General features: G+C 36.3%; 1 protein-coding gene across 1 annotated transcript; it reads right to left on the bottom strand.

The window, feature by feature from the left end:
* Nucleotides 1-11,898: 11,898 nt before the first annotated feature.
* LOC137722809 (laccase-14-like) lies at nucleotides 11,899-15,069 on the bottom strand. Its single transcript, XM_068461907.2, has 7 exons — nucleotides 14,904-15,069; nucleotides 14,543-14,694; nucleotides 14,210-14,454; nucleotides 13,945-14,070; nucleotides 13,260-13,854; nucleotides 12,647-13,008; nucleotides 11,899-12,421 (listed from the first exon to the last, which is right to left on the bottom strand). Exons 1-7 carry the CDS (start codon nucleotides 15,021-15,023, stop codon nucleotides 12,237-12,239), a joined length of 1,785 nt encoding a protein of 594 aa, XP_068318008.2. The 5' UTR covers nucleotides 15,024-15,069; the 3' UTR covers nucleotides 11,899-12,236.
* Nucleotides 15,070-15,974: the final 905 nt, after the last annotated feature.

The raw sequence follows: 15,974 nt of genomic DNA, 5'->3' as shown, positions 1-15,974 counted from the left end.
AAATGGGGATTGCCCATTCTTTCTTCTCGACATTGGGATGTATTGGGAGATAGGTGTGTTTAGTCATTTTGAGGTTGTCACACTCCCTTTGATTGTTGTAGGCTTAGCAAGCTCATCATCATCTTTGCTTGAAGATGGCACAACTTCCCCTTTTTGTTTCATGGGCACGGCTTACCACTTTTATTTCTTAAGTGCATCTTTGCCTATGTATTTGATTTCTTTTGCAAGAGCTTTAGGCATCATGTCTTCATCCATATAGAAATTGGCGTCCTGATAGGAGCAAATTTATGCGACTTTGTTAGCCTATTTCCTTGCATTTATTTAGTTAGTTTATATTTATTAGAGTGTTTTAAGCTATTTTCATGTGTTTGTAGGTTCAAATGACAAAAGTGGCAAGAAAAGGAAATTTGGAGCATTTTAGAGCAGTTTTTGGCTGAATGGATAGTTTGCGTATGGAGTACAAGGAATGGACGTTTTTGGTGCTTAAAAGGTGCTAGGAATGTGCAAGGAATCAGGAAGAATTAATTAAGGCTTGGAATCAGCTAAAAACAAGGAGACCTTATTCAATCTTATCTTATCCAAACCTTATCCAAACTAAACTTATCTTATCTAATCCTAATCTTATCTTACCTTATCTCCAGCTGCAAGGGGGATTCCTTATCATATTAAACCACCTCTTATATGATTTCGAGGAGTCCTAAAACAATGCTAAGAACTAATCATTTTCCTCCATAAACAATGTCGTGTATCTGCCCTATAAAATGCACATCTTAGCCGCATAATTGGGAGGAAAACCTAAGAGAGAATTTCAGAGAAAAATACAAAAAATGACTCAACAAGGAAGGAATGAGAAGAAGAAGCTTGGTGCCGTGACCTGCAATCTGCCATTGGAATGCTGAAGCGTTTCTAGGTGTATTCTATCCTTAGTTTTAGTCCAATGTTTGTTTTAATTTGGTTTTCCATTATGATGAACATGTGGAACTAATTTCTTTTTAGCTAGAGGTGAATTCGAAGCCATGAACATATATGTGATATGAATTGATTTCCTCCAGTTATTGTTTCATAAAACATAAATGCGATTTACTTATCTGTTTGATTGATAACTTATTCTTGTATGTTGATTAAGGATGCACACTTAGTTTGCATGCATGAATCTGATGCTAAAATATAAGGGAATTTCACCTAATAGTTATGAACTTATATTTATAAGTAGTGGAAATCACTAGTCATGATTGTGTTAAGTAAATCCATGGCAGGAATATCATGCAGTTCATAGTTACGAATGCCTTGTCAGTGCTTATGATTTTCGTAGAACTTAACGATCTTTGATATGTATCTCTATCATACTGTTTATATAAGAAACTTGATAAGAATAATTTGATTGCGTCGCTGAGTCCAATTAAATGAAATTAGGAAAATCTAAGAGTTAATTCCTGCAATTCACAATTAATTTGGGGCATTGTCATTCATGGTTTATTGGAATAATAATTGGAAATCGATTTGTATGCATATGGTCATGTGTGGAGAAGAATCCTCTAGCTAGCCTTTCACCCCTTTAATTCGCCTAATTTCATGCAACCTTTTGTTTGTTTCTGCAATCTAATTAGTTTTAGTTTAAATTCGTCAAAACAATCCCCATTTAGTATTCTGAGTCTTTTTAGTTTAATTTTCATCCAAACTTCTTTCTAGTTCTTGTTTTGAGTGAATTTAACTTAGTTTTGTGTTATTTGAGTCAGTTTAGCTTGTTTTGAGTTGTTTGAGTCTAGTTTTCTGTTTTTGAGTCTAATTAGTGTAGATTAGCATCCCTTCTAATCCCCGGCTTAGAACGATCCCTACTTTCATATACAACAAGTATCTAAAAATGGTTTAATTATGTGTTAGTTTATATCACATCACGTCCGCAAAGTGTGATTCAACTTCGGTGAATGGCTTGGTGTCGCCTTGTATCGCCTTTACTCTTTCTCAGTAGAACTTTAAGAATTGAGGAAAGGTGGATGTTCTACTCTATTCTCGTGGATCCAAGGCCTTCCTAAGAACAAGATGTAGGAAGTTATTGCATCAATCACGTGGAATAGCGTGCTTGATTTGAGTTCACCAATGGTCATCTTCACTCGCTCTTTGTCCTTCTTGGTTAAAACCTTGGATTATGAGGCAACTTCGGGATAATTCATCCACCTTGACACCGATTGTGGTCATTGTTGACTTTGAAATGATGTTTATAACCGACCCACCATCCACAAGCATGCGGTTGATTTTGTTCTCTCTCATGTACCCAGAGACGAAGATATGACGTTTGTGAGGCTTTGAGCCTAGCAACAAGTCTTCGTCAGTGAACCTAATTGCGTCATGGGAAGCACAGCATATGGCATATTCATGTGGCTGAAGCTTCAAGCATTCATCCTTGCTTTCTTGTACCTCATGATCGTCGGAACTCGCCAAGACCGCTATTAGTGCTTTTCGCATCTCCTTGGGCAATCGTAGTGCTTATTCGATGCTAAAGTGTGTCGACAGGCTTTCTTTAGGCATCAAAGTCTTCTCTTCCTCGATGACGATAACTTTGCCTTTTGAGGGCTCTTCTATCTCCACTTCAACTAGTGGTAGTGCACTGTTAGAAGAAGTCCCTCGGGAAGTACGCATGCAAGGAGATGGGAATACACGGCTCTTGTTCTATAAGTTCCCTAACATATGTTGGCTTATCAGCTCCTACGCTCCTTTTGGGATTTCAATTGTTGAGGCGGCGGTGACTGCTCCCTTGTTCTACCTTTGGCCGTGTGGCCTGTGATCTTAGCTTCCTTGTCTTTTTGTAGGTCACCATTGTCCACCCTTTTTCATTGTCGATATATGCATTTTGGTCACTTGCCCGCAACAATGGTTGTGCAGAAGGTGCCGTGTAACTTGAGCATGGACGGAAGTGGTCAAGTGTTACTTGAAGAGGCACGGGATTGAAGGATCCAAATGCAATTGTAGTAGTATGCCAGCTTCATGATGAGCTCCTTAAGAACGAAGCACTTGCCAACAAGTTGACTCAAGATACGATGGTATTTGCAGTACCTAGGATCGTTAATGCGATTCATCTCTTCGGGGCACTTGCATTCGAGTAGCTCAATCACATTCTTTTCCAGCAAGTCGTCTAACATTGCAGCTACGCTAGAGTAAGGAAAAGAGTAAGTCTTCTGCTTCAGTTCCTTCAAAGTGTTTTTGTACCTATCTTGGGTACGAGAAGGCTCAGCTCTCTTTATCTCATTCGCTTTGTTCTTAAAGAAGATCTTGATGGGCGCAAATGAGGTCTTGATGGGAGTAGTGTTGACGGTATAAGCTTCTTTGGCAGGCTTCTTCCCAGTCTTGTTTATCTTTGGGGCGAACACCATATCCTTCTTGAAGTTAGTGATTGGCTTCTTTTTCCTATGATTGGCGATACTCAGCTCCATGTGATGGGAACGAGTTGCCAGCTCCTCAAATGGTGTCAGTTTTATGCCTTAGAGGATGTAATGTAACCCCTAGTGCATGCCTTAAACACACATCTCAATGGTGGAGGTTTCAGAAAGCCGATCTTTGCAATCCAGACTTAATGAACGCCATCTATTGATGTAGTCAACGACAAGTTCATCTTTCCATTGTTTCGTACTTGCCAGCTTCAGCATGCTTACGGTGTGACGAGTGCTGCAGAAGTGGTTGAGGAATTCCTTTTCAAGCTGGTCCTAGCTGTTGACAGACTCGGGCTCAGGGTCGGTGTACCAGTCAAATACATTACCTTTTAGCGAGCACACGAACTGCTTGACGAGGTACTCTACTTCTGCCTCAGCATTGTTACAGGTTTCAATGAAATGGGCAATATGTTGTTTAGGATTGCTCTTTCCATCGAATTGTATGAATTTGGGTAGCTGATAACCCCTTGGCATCCTCAAGGCGTCAATTTTTTTAGAGTATGGCTTTGAGTATAGCACAGAATCATGCGAATTTCCTTCATATTATGCCTTGATTGTGTTTGTGATCATTTCTTGCAGTTGTTGGATAGAGAGAGCTCATATAAACGTTGCAGCTCGATCCACCTCTAGCTTCTCCTCAATGTTGTCCATCAGAGCCTCCTCATTTTCGTCAGTTTCCTCTTTTGGTGGATCAACCTTCGGGTCAGCTTTATCATAATGCTACGTCTCCAGATGGTTGACGAGTGTAGCAATCTACAAGTCATTTTCCTCCACGATCCTTGTCAGTCTTGCGATTGTTTCACTCATTTGTGCCAGTTGCTCTTCGATTGAAGTTGCACTAATAGTCATGACTTGTATGGCTATGGGATATGTGCTGCTGCTTAAGTCGGCATCGAAAGTCAACGACTTGGAGTACCTCTCAGGCTTTTTTCCCTTGGCGCTTTTAGCAAGGCTAGGGTGGTCAGAGGCTCGTGTCCTGGGTGCTCTTGCTCATTCGGCAGGGTTGATGTAGAAGTGGAGGCACGACAAAGAGAGCTCTTGCCTTGCTACATATTGTGACGCCCAAAGTGTCACCACTTGCGGCAATGATGTTCTTGTTCTTCACGTTGGTTGTGGGAACGACTTGATCCTTTCTTGATGACATTTGTGTTTCTTGCATATTTGAAGACAGAGATGAGAGGCAGAGAGATCCCACCGAGCGTGCCAAATTTGTAAACACGAAAATTCTGTAACGAATGAAACGAGAACACGTGTATAAAGTAGATTTGTATTTTCTTGAATTTGTAGGGTTACAATCTCTGTTTACAACTTTCCTTTAATTCAGTCTTCAAATTTGATGTAGATGCATAGTTTGTTGATCCAAGGTGACTTAATCTCGGATGAACAATTAAACGATTGCTTCAAGTTTTGAGCTTGAAAGAATGCTTAGATGGTCTTCGCCTCAAAGTTGCTGCAAAGGTAGTGTTGATGTAGGATTTCGTTGATACAAGGGTCTTGGCGACTTGATCTTGAATCGAACGTCGTTACAAGTTTTAAGGTTGCATCCAATGTCTTGAAAGAATCGGGATAAGTGCTTGTTGATTCTTCAAGGGAATGCTTCATCTTTGGTCGAAGGAAAGCTTCAGCTTTAGTTATATGTTCTTTGAAAAGAGCTTTGACAACATATTAGTCTTCAAAGATTTGGCAGAGGTTCTCATTTTGTGAGAATTTCGGCTTTGAATGTAGAAATTGTGACCTTTATGCTTGTCTGAGGACCTTGTATTTATTGACTTCTCAAAGGTTGCCTTTGGATGGATTTAGCTTTGATTTATGTCTTGATTCATCCATGGGAGAATTTAGGCATGTTTTGTGTCTTAATTTCAACTACTTTCCCTTGCTTGGCCAAAATATATAGGGCTTTATTACCTATTTTGTGAGCAATCTTCAATTCTTGCTTGTTTTGTGAAGATGCTTTAGCTTTCTTTCCAGTTTTGGAAGCAATTTGGATATTTCCCCCATTTTTTCCGAATTTTGGGAATGCTTTTGAGTTTCATTTGCTTGATTTGTGTCATATGTCATTGATGACTTGTCTATTTGTGATGAGTCATATGCCATGTGGAGCTTTGTGAAGCATCATTTGTATGCAACGAAATTTACAAGTTATAGAGTTGTAATCCAAGCTGGTGATGGACATTGAAGCTTCAAAACTCTCAGTAGTTGGCTGGGAAATGGAGAACCAATCATGGGTGATGTCCATAAACCTACCCGATGACCTTAGCCTGAACACCTGAGCCATGTCCAAGACAGTTGGAGTCATGAACCCTATCCTAAAGTCAAATGTGTTGGTCCCATTGTTCCAGAAAAGAAGAGTAGTTGACAAGACCTTGTACTTGATAGGAATGGTGATATTAGACATCATGATTAGCTCGTAAATGCCATTTGCCATATATTTCTTCTTCCAGCAGATAGGTTCCATCTTGTCCACCCACTTCAACCAAGCTGCATTGGTCATGGAAGGGAAGCTTCTCTTGAAACGTGACCATTTGGCAGCTGATATGCCATCCTCAGCTTTATAAGGGTTAGAAGCCAACCACTCCTTGGTGGACATGTTGCTTTCTACGGCAATAGGGACCCTGGAGGTCAAGGCAGGTCCTAGGGAATGTGCCCCATCTTCAAGGAAAAAAATTGTGAGATTAAGGTTAGCCCGAAGGCGATGAAGGCCGTTGAGACGACGATGAAAAGTGACGATGCCCTCGCCAGACTCACATGCAAGACGCGATTTGGGAGCCATTGCTGAATTCAAAGGGTGGAGAAGGTAGCAGGAACTAAGTTGAGAAAGGATTGAAGATTCGAGAAAATTTGCTGGCACTAGGGATTAAGCTTGTGGAAGGTAATGGCTCAAAATGGGTAAAATGGAAGTTTTATAACGGACAAGTAGTTAACATTAGAAATCGTGGGTTAGTGCAAGAGATTATTTAGAATAGCTAGTTAAATGGTGCTAATACCCAATTTCGGCAAGTAGTTAATTTTAATCGTTATCAAGGTCTTAATTAGCAGACTTAATAATGATTAAAGGAGGCACTGTTTGGATGGATATTTAATATCGGGCTCAAGGCAATTGAAGGCCCAGGCATGCAAAAAATAAGAGAGGAATTGGGCTGAGACATATGGTAGCTCATGATGAATTTAAAACCATTTCTAGCAACTAATAGGTAGCATGCCTATGTGAGAAATGACAAGTAATAGAGGGCAGCTCACCTTCAGCAAAAAGCACTTTTCCATGGCATGGGTAAGTAATTAACAAGCAAATGATGGCTCCTTGTGCCTTGGAAGTGATCACCAAAAGGGAAGGCTTGGACACTCGGGCTAAGAAGTCTATAAAAATAGCAGAGGATGCGAGCAGAAAACTTTCTCTCAACCTATCAAAGAAACAACTCTCAACACACTCAACAATGAAACCAGAAAGTTTTAGTTTGTCCACCTCCTATCTTTTTTCAGTCATAGGTCTACCACATAATGCTTTCTTTTGTTTTTAGAATCTCTGCTACCTTTCCCTTTGTTGTAGTATCGAATCCCTTTAGTAAACCTTGTTTATATTTCCTTTTTCAAATGCCTCAATCTCTGTAAAATACAATGAGAAGTGTCCGCAAGAAAACAAACCTTGCCCGCCAAGGTTGTAATCTTGCCTAAGTCTCCTTTATTTGTACTTATATAAAGTAGATATGTGGTTTATGCCTCTTTCATTAGACTCTATGTCATTTCCAACTACTTTTGTTAAAGTTATATCTATGATTAATCCTGCCAAACTAAACACTCTTGTTTCCTTGTTGTTGACCTAAACTGATAACTAAGAAATTAACTTGAATGACCTTGAACTCCTTTATAAACAAACATATGATATTATAAATAAAAGTCCTTGATCAAAAGGCAAGAAAAGAACTTAGTACAGACTTAACCCATTTGTGAACAATCTTGATAAACCAAGGAGTTAAAGTGACTTATGGCGCCAGTAAACAATTAACTGAATAATCAAGAAAACAATCTATTAAAGAAAAAAGAACAGTGGCATGCTCATACTCATGTTAGTTTTGATTGTGAGCCTTAAGACATAATAAAAGCCCCACAAAGGCACTATTCAAACTAATAACAAACTTATATTGCAAAAGACTAAGCAATAAAGGCACCATTCAAACTAATAACAAACTTACATTGTAGAAGACCAAGCAACGAACCTTGCCCGACAGGCAAGATGAGGAGAGTTATGAAGTGGCGAAGCTAGATAGGGGCGAAGGGGGGCAGCCGCCCCTCTGCTCATCGGAAAACAAGGCTAGGAGTGAGTCCTAAGCTCCTTTGGTTCGGCCGGAAACTAGAAATTAGGAATGGTTGTGCTACGCAGCTCCCCCTGCGCGCAGGGTTTGTCTTCATGAAAAAATAATAATTTTTTTAAGTAAACGCTATCGTTTTACTTCTCAATTTTTAAAATAAAAAAAAATAAAGTATTGTGGGGGGACCAGTCATTTCCTCTTTTCTCCCCAATCCCTATCACCACCACTTTACCAAACACGCAAATCCCCCATCCTTCCAAATTTTAGGTAAATTTTAATTTTCCAAATTTATATTATTTTAAATCCTAATTGATTATTTATTACAAATTTTGTTTAATTGGTATAGAATTACTGAGTAATATCCTAATATGATTATTGGCTATTGATTATTGAAATGAATTCTATGATTATTGATGAATGAAATTATTGTTTAGGATAAAAATTTAATTCTTAATTATTAACTGATCAATTGAATTATTAACTAATGTATACGATTATTCATATTTATTAATTGAATTGTTGGCCTGATCAGTTATTAGTCATATTAGTATAGTCTATGCTAGGATTAATAATCTAAGATTATTTTTTTTTTTTCCATTATACAATTGCGAATGGATCAATGGTTGAGTGATAATATAATTGTTTACATTGAGAGAAATGTATTTTCTTTTATTGATAGTGAGCCTATTATGCGACATTTTCAAAATATGAAATCTTGTCGGTAACAATTGTAATTTATTTGTATTAATAAATTAGGGAAGACATTACTATATAAAATGATTTGGTTGTTGCCATTTTTTTGAACTTTGCACTCTATAAGTTCGTCCCTCTCCCCAACCATTCCTAGCTTCGCCACAGGTAATATGGTTATGAAATATGCAGTTTTGGACAAACTGTTAATTAAGGAGGCATTCTCGGTGGGAGAGGCATCAACTTTTCTTTATTGTGCGTTCCATTCTTTACAATGAAGACGGTGTTCATTCTCCATGTTAGGTGACGCTCTAAATGGTAGTGTAGAAACCAGACTCCTGTATATTTTGAAAAAGAAAGACTCCAAAATTACAGAAATATAGGTAATTATGAAACTCCATAACAAAAAACAACAAATCTTACAATTAACCAACCGATAAGTAGTTGTTAGCAAGAGACATGACGATCAACCCTTTTTAGAAATTGATTTAAATATGCTTTGGTTACTTTCATGATTATTTATTCTACCAGTAAAATCAGAAAACAATAATATTTCAAATTAAATTAAAATAGTTAACTATTTTTATGCACAATTAAGCTATAATACCTAGAGCATCTCTAAGGAGATAACAAATGGGTAGCAATTAGATTTGTTGTTCCTCATAGTACAAACGTTACTCCAATGAAGGTAGCAACCCATTAGCAAACTAAAGAATTAAAAACTGACCTTATAAACATACAAGTCAGTTGCTATTTCTTTAATTTAGCAAATTGGGTCTCGCAATTATATTTTATTTAAAAGGATTGTTGGATTTTGAAAATAAAAGTTGGGCCTTAATCACAATATAAGATGAAGTTAAGATATTAATACTTTAAAATGAAAGAATTTGAAGAGTGAGTTTGAATAACAAATTTTTAAAGTAGCATAAAAATTTCAAATGAGTTAGCAAATGACACTTTTAAGGAAAAATTTTGCTAACTCCTTACTTCCTTAGAGATGTTCTTACCGGGATTATTGGCTTGGAATCTGATGACGACCCATCCCCTTATGGGCACAGTCACAGTGTTCTTATGAGGAGGATCAATTAAATTGTAGTACAATGGGTCCTTATCTTGATCAAAATTCCCGAACCGTGGTCCAACAACGTAGAAGTTAAACCCAAGCAAACGCTTTGGATGATCAATCCCAGTGACCAAGCTCGTCCCTTGAATAACGCATTCCACAGTTGCACCATAGTCAAAAACTTTCACCTTTGTCGTTCTCATTGGTATTTGTAAAATCAATGGGAGGTCTTCACATGTAAAATTATACACCACAGGTGGAAAATCTGGGAAACCCATTTTGTAAACCCCATGAATATGATAATAATAGGCTTCTAGGATGTCTACTGGTGTGGGGTGTACAAAGCTTATTTGTGTATTAATTTGATACTAGTTAGTTGCATTAAAAAGTGATTAAATGGATTGCCTCCAAGCCTTAATTTTCTAATAAAAGAAAAATATTAAAATCAACTAGTTCATGTTTCTTTTGCAGGTAGTTGAGCTCCTATAAACTCTATGTATACACCACGTATATCCAATAGACACACACACACACACTGTATTAGCAAGTTATAATATTTTACCAGTACGGTGTTGAAAGATTGTATTGATTTCGACATTTGAAAGCGTTAATGTTGAATGCATAAGAGGTCTTTAGAAAAAGGAATTCACACTACTAAAAAAAAAAAAAAAAATTGTTATGGGATGGATGTGTAGTGGATCCCACATCCCTTCAGCCTGATATTCGAAAAATGGGAATTCCTTTCTCACATTTCTATGCAAGTCTTCTCAATATTACACATATACAACTCAATGCAAACAGGATCATTGAACTAGAAAATGGCTCTCAATTATTAGTACTCTTCCAGCATGATGGATAAATATTAAGAAAAACTAATTAAAAGAATTTAAAAATTTTGAGTTTTAACGATAAGGACAAAATAAAAGGTAAAGTGAATAGCATTATGATTGACTTTTTAGTGTAAAAATTTAATTTTTTTTGTTAAATTAAACAGTACCGGAAACTTTTCGTTAAAATTCTAAATATTATGAGAATATTTATCCTTCGTCCGGAAAGTTTGGTTAGCTTCAATTATTTTAAGGACCTCTAATAGGAAATGCAAAATGGTCTGGGTGTTTTACATTTTTTTTATGGCAAAAAAAAACTTCAATGATGTTTACCAAAAAAAAAAAAAAAAAAAAAAAAAAAAAAAAGGAAAAAAAGAAAAAAAAAAGAAGCTTCAATGATGAGGTGTAAAATGCGCTTCGTAGTCATAATACATAAATAAAAAATGTAGTTTACATCAATTTTTATATTAAATATGACTTTGCATACAACACCAGTTATATAAATAGAGCACCTCGAATAGAAAGATGCAAATTTAAGATGTAAAACTCACATTTACATCTCACTCTATATCTCCAAAAAATGTAAAATGATTTCCACTCCGATTGGGGATGTAAATTTAGATCTCATTTATTTTTCTCTTTGATTAGTGGACAACCCTTCCTAAAGATAAAAAAAGGATGCAAATATACAATTTTATTTACATCTTGAGGCAAAGAAAAAAAAATGTAAAAACCATATTTATATTCCATTTTACATTTCCAGCGGATAAAAATAAAAGTTCTACTCCAATGAAAGGGATATTTAAGATTCCATTTAATTTCATCTCTTTGATTCGTGGGACCCATCACCAAAAAATGTAAAAAAAAAGAAAAAAAAGAATGTAAATTTTGGGATTCTATTTATTTTTGTCGAAGATGTATATTTTACATTTTGCCATTAGAGAATTTTCCGACCAAAAAAGACATTTGGATCTCCAATGAGAGATTCCCTAAAAGTTATATAGCATTACTTCGTATTAAGGTAAATTTTAGGCCATCTCCAACCGGACTAGTCATAGGGCCATACGCCAAATGATAGCCTTTTTTTACACAAAACCCATCTTCAATGGAAGTTTAGGCCAAAAATTATTAGGATCCACCAGGCCAAAATCCAACCATATGGCTAGCGGGTTGGCCATTTTTAGCTAGCCAGCCAGCCCCTTCATAGCTGGTTTTTTTTTTTTTAAGACGAAATTAAAAAAAATTTAAAAAATCTATTTTTTTTCTATAAATACCTTAACATTTCTATACCATTTCTCACATCGTTTTCATCATTCCATACTATCTTACCTCATTTTATTTCAATTATTCACATTTTATTCATCTCAAACAATCTTTTCATACACACCCATCTCTTACCTCTTCCATTAATCTTTCCTTTAATTTTTTCAGTAATTTTCAAATGGTCACATGTTCAAGTGGCACTAAAATATGTGTGGAAACCTTATTTTGATATGGTAGTTTAATTTAATTAACCAATAAAATTAAAGAACAAACTTAAAATAATAAATTATTGAGGGGGCTAAAAAATAGCCATCTTCAGTTGGAGATGATATAAATATGGTCTAACATTGTTCATTAAAAAATAATTTCTTACAAATCTATAATCTGGACGGAGCCTAAACAGAGCCCATTTGGTTGGAGATGGTCTTAGAACATATATTAAATAAGAATGTGGTGTAGCACTACTATAAGTCTGCAAATAAGATACATTGATCGAACTACTTAGTAAAGAATCCTGTTTTTTTTTTTTTTTTTTTTTTTTTTTTTTTTTTTTTTTTTTTTTGCAAAAACATAGTATAAAATCCGAAATTTCTGACATATTTATAATGCGTAGATAATACCAAATTAATGCCTCGTAGAACTTTTAATGTTCCTGTAAATTTTCTTACTCTCCCAACCGTAACATTGACTGGTGGGAACTTTTAAATAGTGAATTTTTGACACAAGCAGGCAAGTTATCAGGGGGTGGGCGCATACTTGTCTCATCACTTCCTCCATTCTTAACTATGAAAACAGTTCCCATGCCCCAACTCATATGTCGATCAAAATGGCAGTGCATGAACCAAACTCCTGTAAAAAAACTTCATGTTAATAATATATATTTCATTAATTAATTATATATTCACACACACACACACACACACACACACACACACACACACACACACACACACACATATTCACACACACACACACACACACACACACACACATATATTCACACACACACACACACACACACACACACACACACACACACACATATATATATATATCAGATATTGAAGAGCATACCTGGATTGTTAGCTATGAATCTAATGGTGGCCCAACCATCCTTAGGAACTGAGAAGGTATTAACTTCAGGTGGATCAAACAAGTTGTAAGTTAATGGATCAGTAACATTATCGAAATTTCCCAGACCAGATCCAATGACATAAAACCTGAATCCATGCAAATGAACTGGATGATTCTCTGCTGAGTCCATAACATTGGTTCCTTGAAATGTGATTTCGACTGTGGCATTATAATCCAGCATCTTCACCTTGGTACCCCGATCAGTAATGCTATAATTGTCTGCTTTCAATTCTTCTGCAGTGAAGTTGAATAGATTGGGCGGTTCGTCTGGGAAACTTGTGTCGTAATATCCACTGATGTTCCTGTGACAAATGAAAATTGTTATATCGGGAGAACACAATTGAAGTGATTCGCACTTACGACCTCCATTAAGTAGAGAGGCGATTTATCTGCATAATCTCAACTACATACATACATATATATATATGTATATATGTATGTATGTATGTCATTGTTATCGTCCAAAAAACAGAAAACTTCTCATCAAATGGCACCATTTAATTATGTAGTATACAGTTATATATCATGCTGAAAGTGTGAAAGGTAATAGTACCTGTAGTATGCTTGCAAAACATCAACAGCAGGGTTGGCAAAACTGATGTTGTTCAACCCAGAAGAAATCCTATTTCCCTCAGGCCCAGCACATGATCTGTTAGGACAATGCAACATGCCTATGGAAACTGTTACGAACATTCGGGTGGTGACATTCAGTGGAACGTCAATCGAGTGCTCTGCAGATGCCAAACTCCTGAATTGTTTCACAAAGTTGCTCGCAGAACCAATGTCATAAAAACCGGGAATGTTGGTTGGATAGATGGGCGATGACGGAGGAGTGTAGTTGCCATTGTATTGGAATATGGCGCTGGCAATACTTTTGTCAAAGTCATCAGCCTCTCCATCATAATAAGGACTGGCAAACATGTAGTAATGCCCAAGAGATTTGTTTGCTGTGACTAAAACATCCATTGTTTGTCCTGGGGTGATCATTATGTAACTGGAAACTATAGGTTTGACATAAGAACCATCCATACCCACGAGTATGAGATTGTGATCCGCAATGGCGAAGAACATGTCTATGTTTTGCACCGAATTGACTATTCGGAGAAGATAGGTTTTTCCATAATCAACAGACATTCGATATGTCGTTTCTGCAATGCAAAATTACTAGAGATTATTAATTAGTTCTGTGGAAAAAATTCTAGAGATTGTTATGTTCTATGTTCAGATTAAATTTGTACCTTTGGAGCATGAGTAAAAGTCTCCTGGTTCGCCGTTGAATACATAAGAATCTGATGACGTTGTAAGTCCACCAGATTCGAGGGTCTCATCCAGCAATGTCATCACATCATCTTTATACCAGGATGCTGCGTAAGAACAATAGGAGGCGCAAGTACAAAGTAAGATGTACGACTTTAATTTATAAAATATAGCTTTGAACTTTAAGCTAACAAAGAAAATCTAAAAATTGCACAAGAGAGAGGACAGTAGAAGATTTTTGCATACCAAATACAATAACCTGTTCTTCATCTGGTTTTGGAAATGGATAACTGGTTCCATTTGCTGGCAAGATGAGAAATGCTCCATGTACAGTGGCCCGAGACCAATCGCTATGAGCATGCCAAAACAATGTACCTTCTTCGGATGAAAGTAGGATTTTGTATGTGAAATTTGTTCCAGGTTGAATAGGGCATTGTGTGATATACTCAGGTCCATCGAACCATGGATTTCTAGGCTGCTTTATCCCATGCCTACAAAATAACATATACAAATTAAAAACCAAAAATCTAATTAATCTTCAGTGAACATCATTTGAAACAAGCACTCTTTCTTAATTACCAGTGCATAGTGACACCATATCTTCCTTGATTGTAAACATTCACATAGACCGTATCTCCCTTCTGAGCTTGGATCACCGGCCCCGGAAAACTGTCGTTCACAGCAAATACACTCTTGGTGCAACATAACTTTGTGAAGTTGGTGTCCTTAAGCTGCAATCACAGATCAAAAACATAAAATAAAATTAAAAAATTTCTTTTTATTCAACGATTGTAGTCCATATATAAAATTTGAACTCAGTAATGTGATCATTAGCATGAAAATTCAAATCTTTATAACCTTGTCAACATTTTGTGAATATTTTGTCACAAACAAGTCGAAAATTAATAAAAGCAAGAACAAAGCGGGGAAATCGACTTACAAGAAAGTCATAGGAATGAACGTTTCCTTGAGCCAAGCAGGAAAACACCTGAGTTTGGAGGAGCAAAGTAGACAGAAGAGCTAAGAAAAAGAAGCCCGTTGTTTTGAATAAGCACTCCATTTTCAGAGTGCAATCTCTGCTCGATCTCTTAGAATATATGCAGGTGCTTGTTAATTCTTATAACCTTGTTGGGTGGGGTTCTTATACTTGCAAGGAAAACGCTAGGGAGATGGGACCACTTGTATTGTGGACCCTATCTCTTTAGGGAAATAACATCACCTACTTGCAAATGGGGTTACAGTGACTCTCTTGTATTGTACACGTAGGCAAATTACCCGCATGGGAAACTTTCTAAAAGTATTGATTCGAACTTATACAGAGCTTCTTTAGTTTTCCCAATGTATTAAAATACTTAAAGCATATTGGGGACGTATAACACATTACATCTCTGGTTGATCGAAAATCTCTTTACTAGACAATTTCAAAGGAAAATAAAATACTCATCTTGGCTGTTCTGTAAAATTTCAGTCTTTAATTTGTTTTTATTTCAAATAATTTACATTCTTCTTTGAGGATAAAAATCACATTTACATCTCACGTAAACATAAATGGGATCCTTACATCTCAAATTTGCACCCCTGCACTAGAAACGCTTTAAATTATTGTATTTCTTTTAATAAAATTTGTCGCAAGCTTCCGGTATTTCTCCATGTGATGAAAGTTTTCCTTTTTCTTCTTATTTTACACTTTTCTTTCATGGCAATTTTGGTATCTTCATTTTAAACCCGCTTTCTTTGACTGTTAGAATCGTTTGTGTGAGAGATTACACTGTTGGTAAAAACAGAAAATTCCAGAAAAGTATAAATGTAAAAGTTGAAAGTCCAAAGTAACACAACTAAACCAAAAAATTGAAAAGTAGCAAGCCGAAAACAAAAACCAAACAAAAACAAAGGGAAAGAAGGGAATAAAACTGTTTTGAAAGGAAAAAGCGGCTATTGTGTGGGCCCGAAGGATTTATTTCATTTCGGTATTATCTTGCCGAAAAGTTTATTTTTAGCCCAAGTTCTAATT

Source organism: Pyrus communis, chromosome 5 (genome assembly GCF_041283825.1).
Source record: "Pyrus communis isolate YQ-2024b chromosome 5, ASM4128382v1, whole genome shotgun sequence".
In the NCBI taxonomy this organism is placed as follows: Eukaryota; Viridiplantae; Streptophyta; class Magnoliopsida; order Rosales; family Rosaceae; genus Pyrus; species Pyrus communis.
The sequence above is the reverse complement of the archived record's forward strand: the minus strand, read 5'-3'. Positions and strand labels throughout refer to the sequence as shown.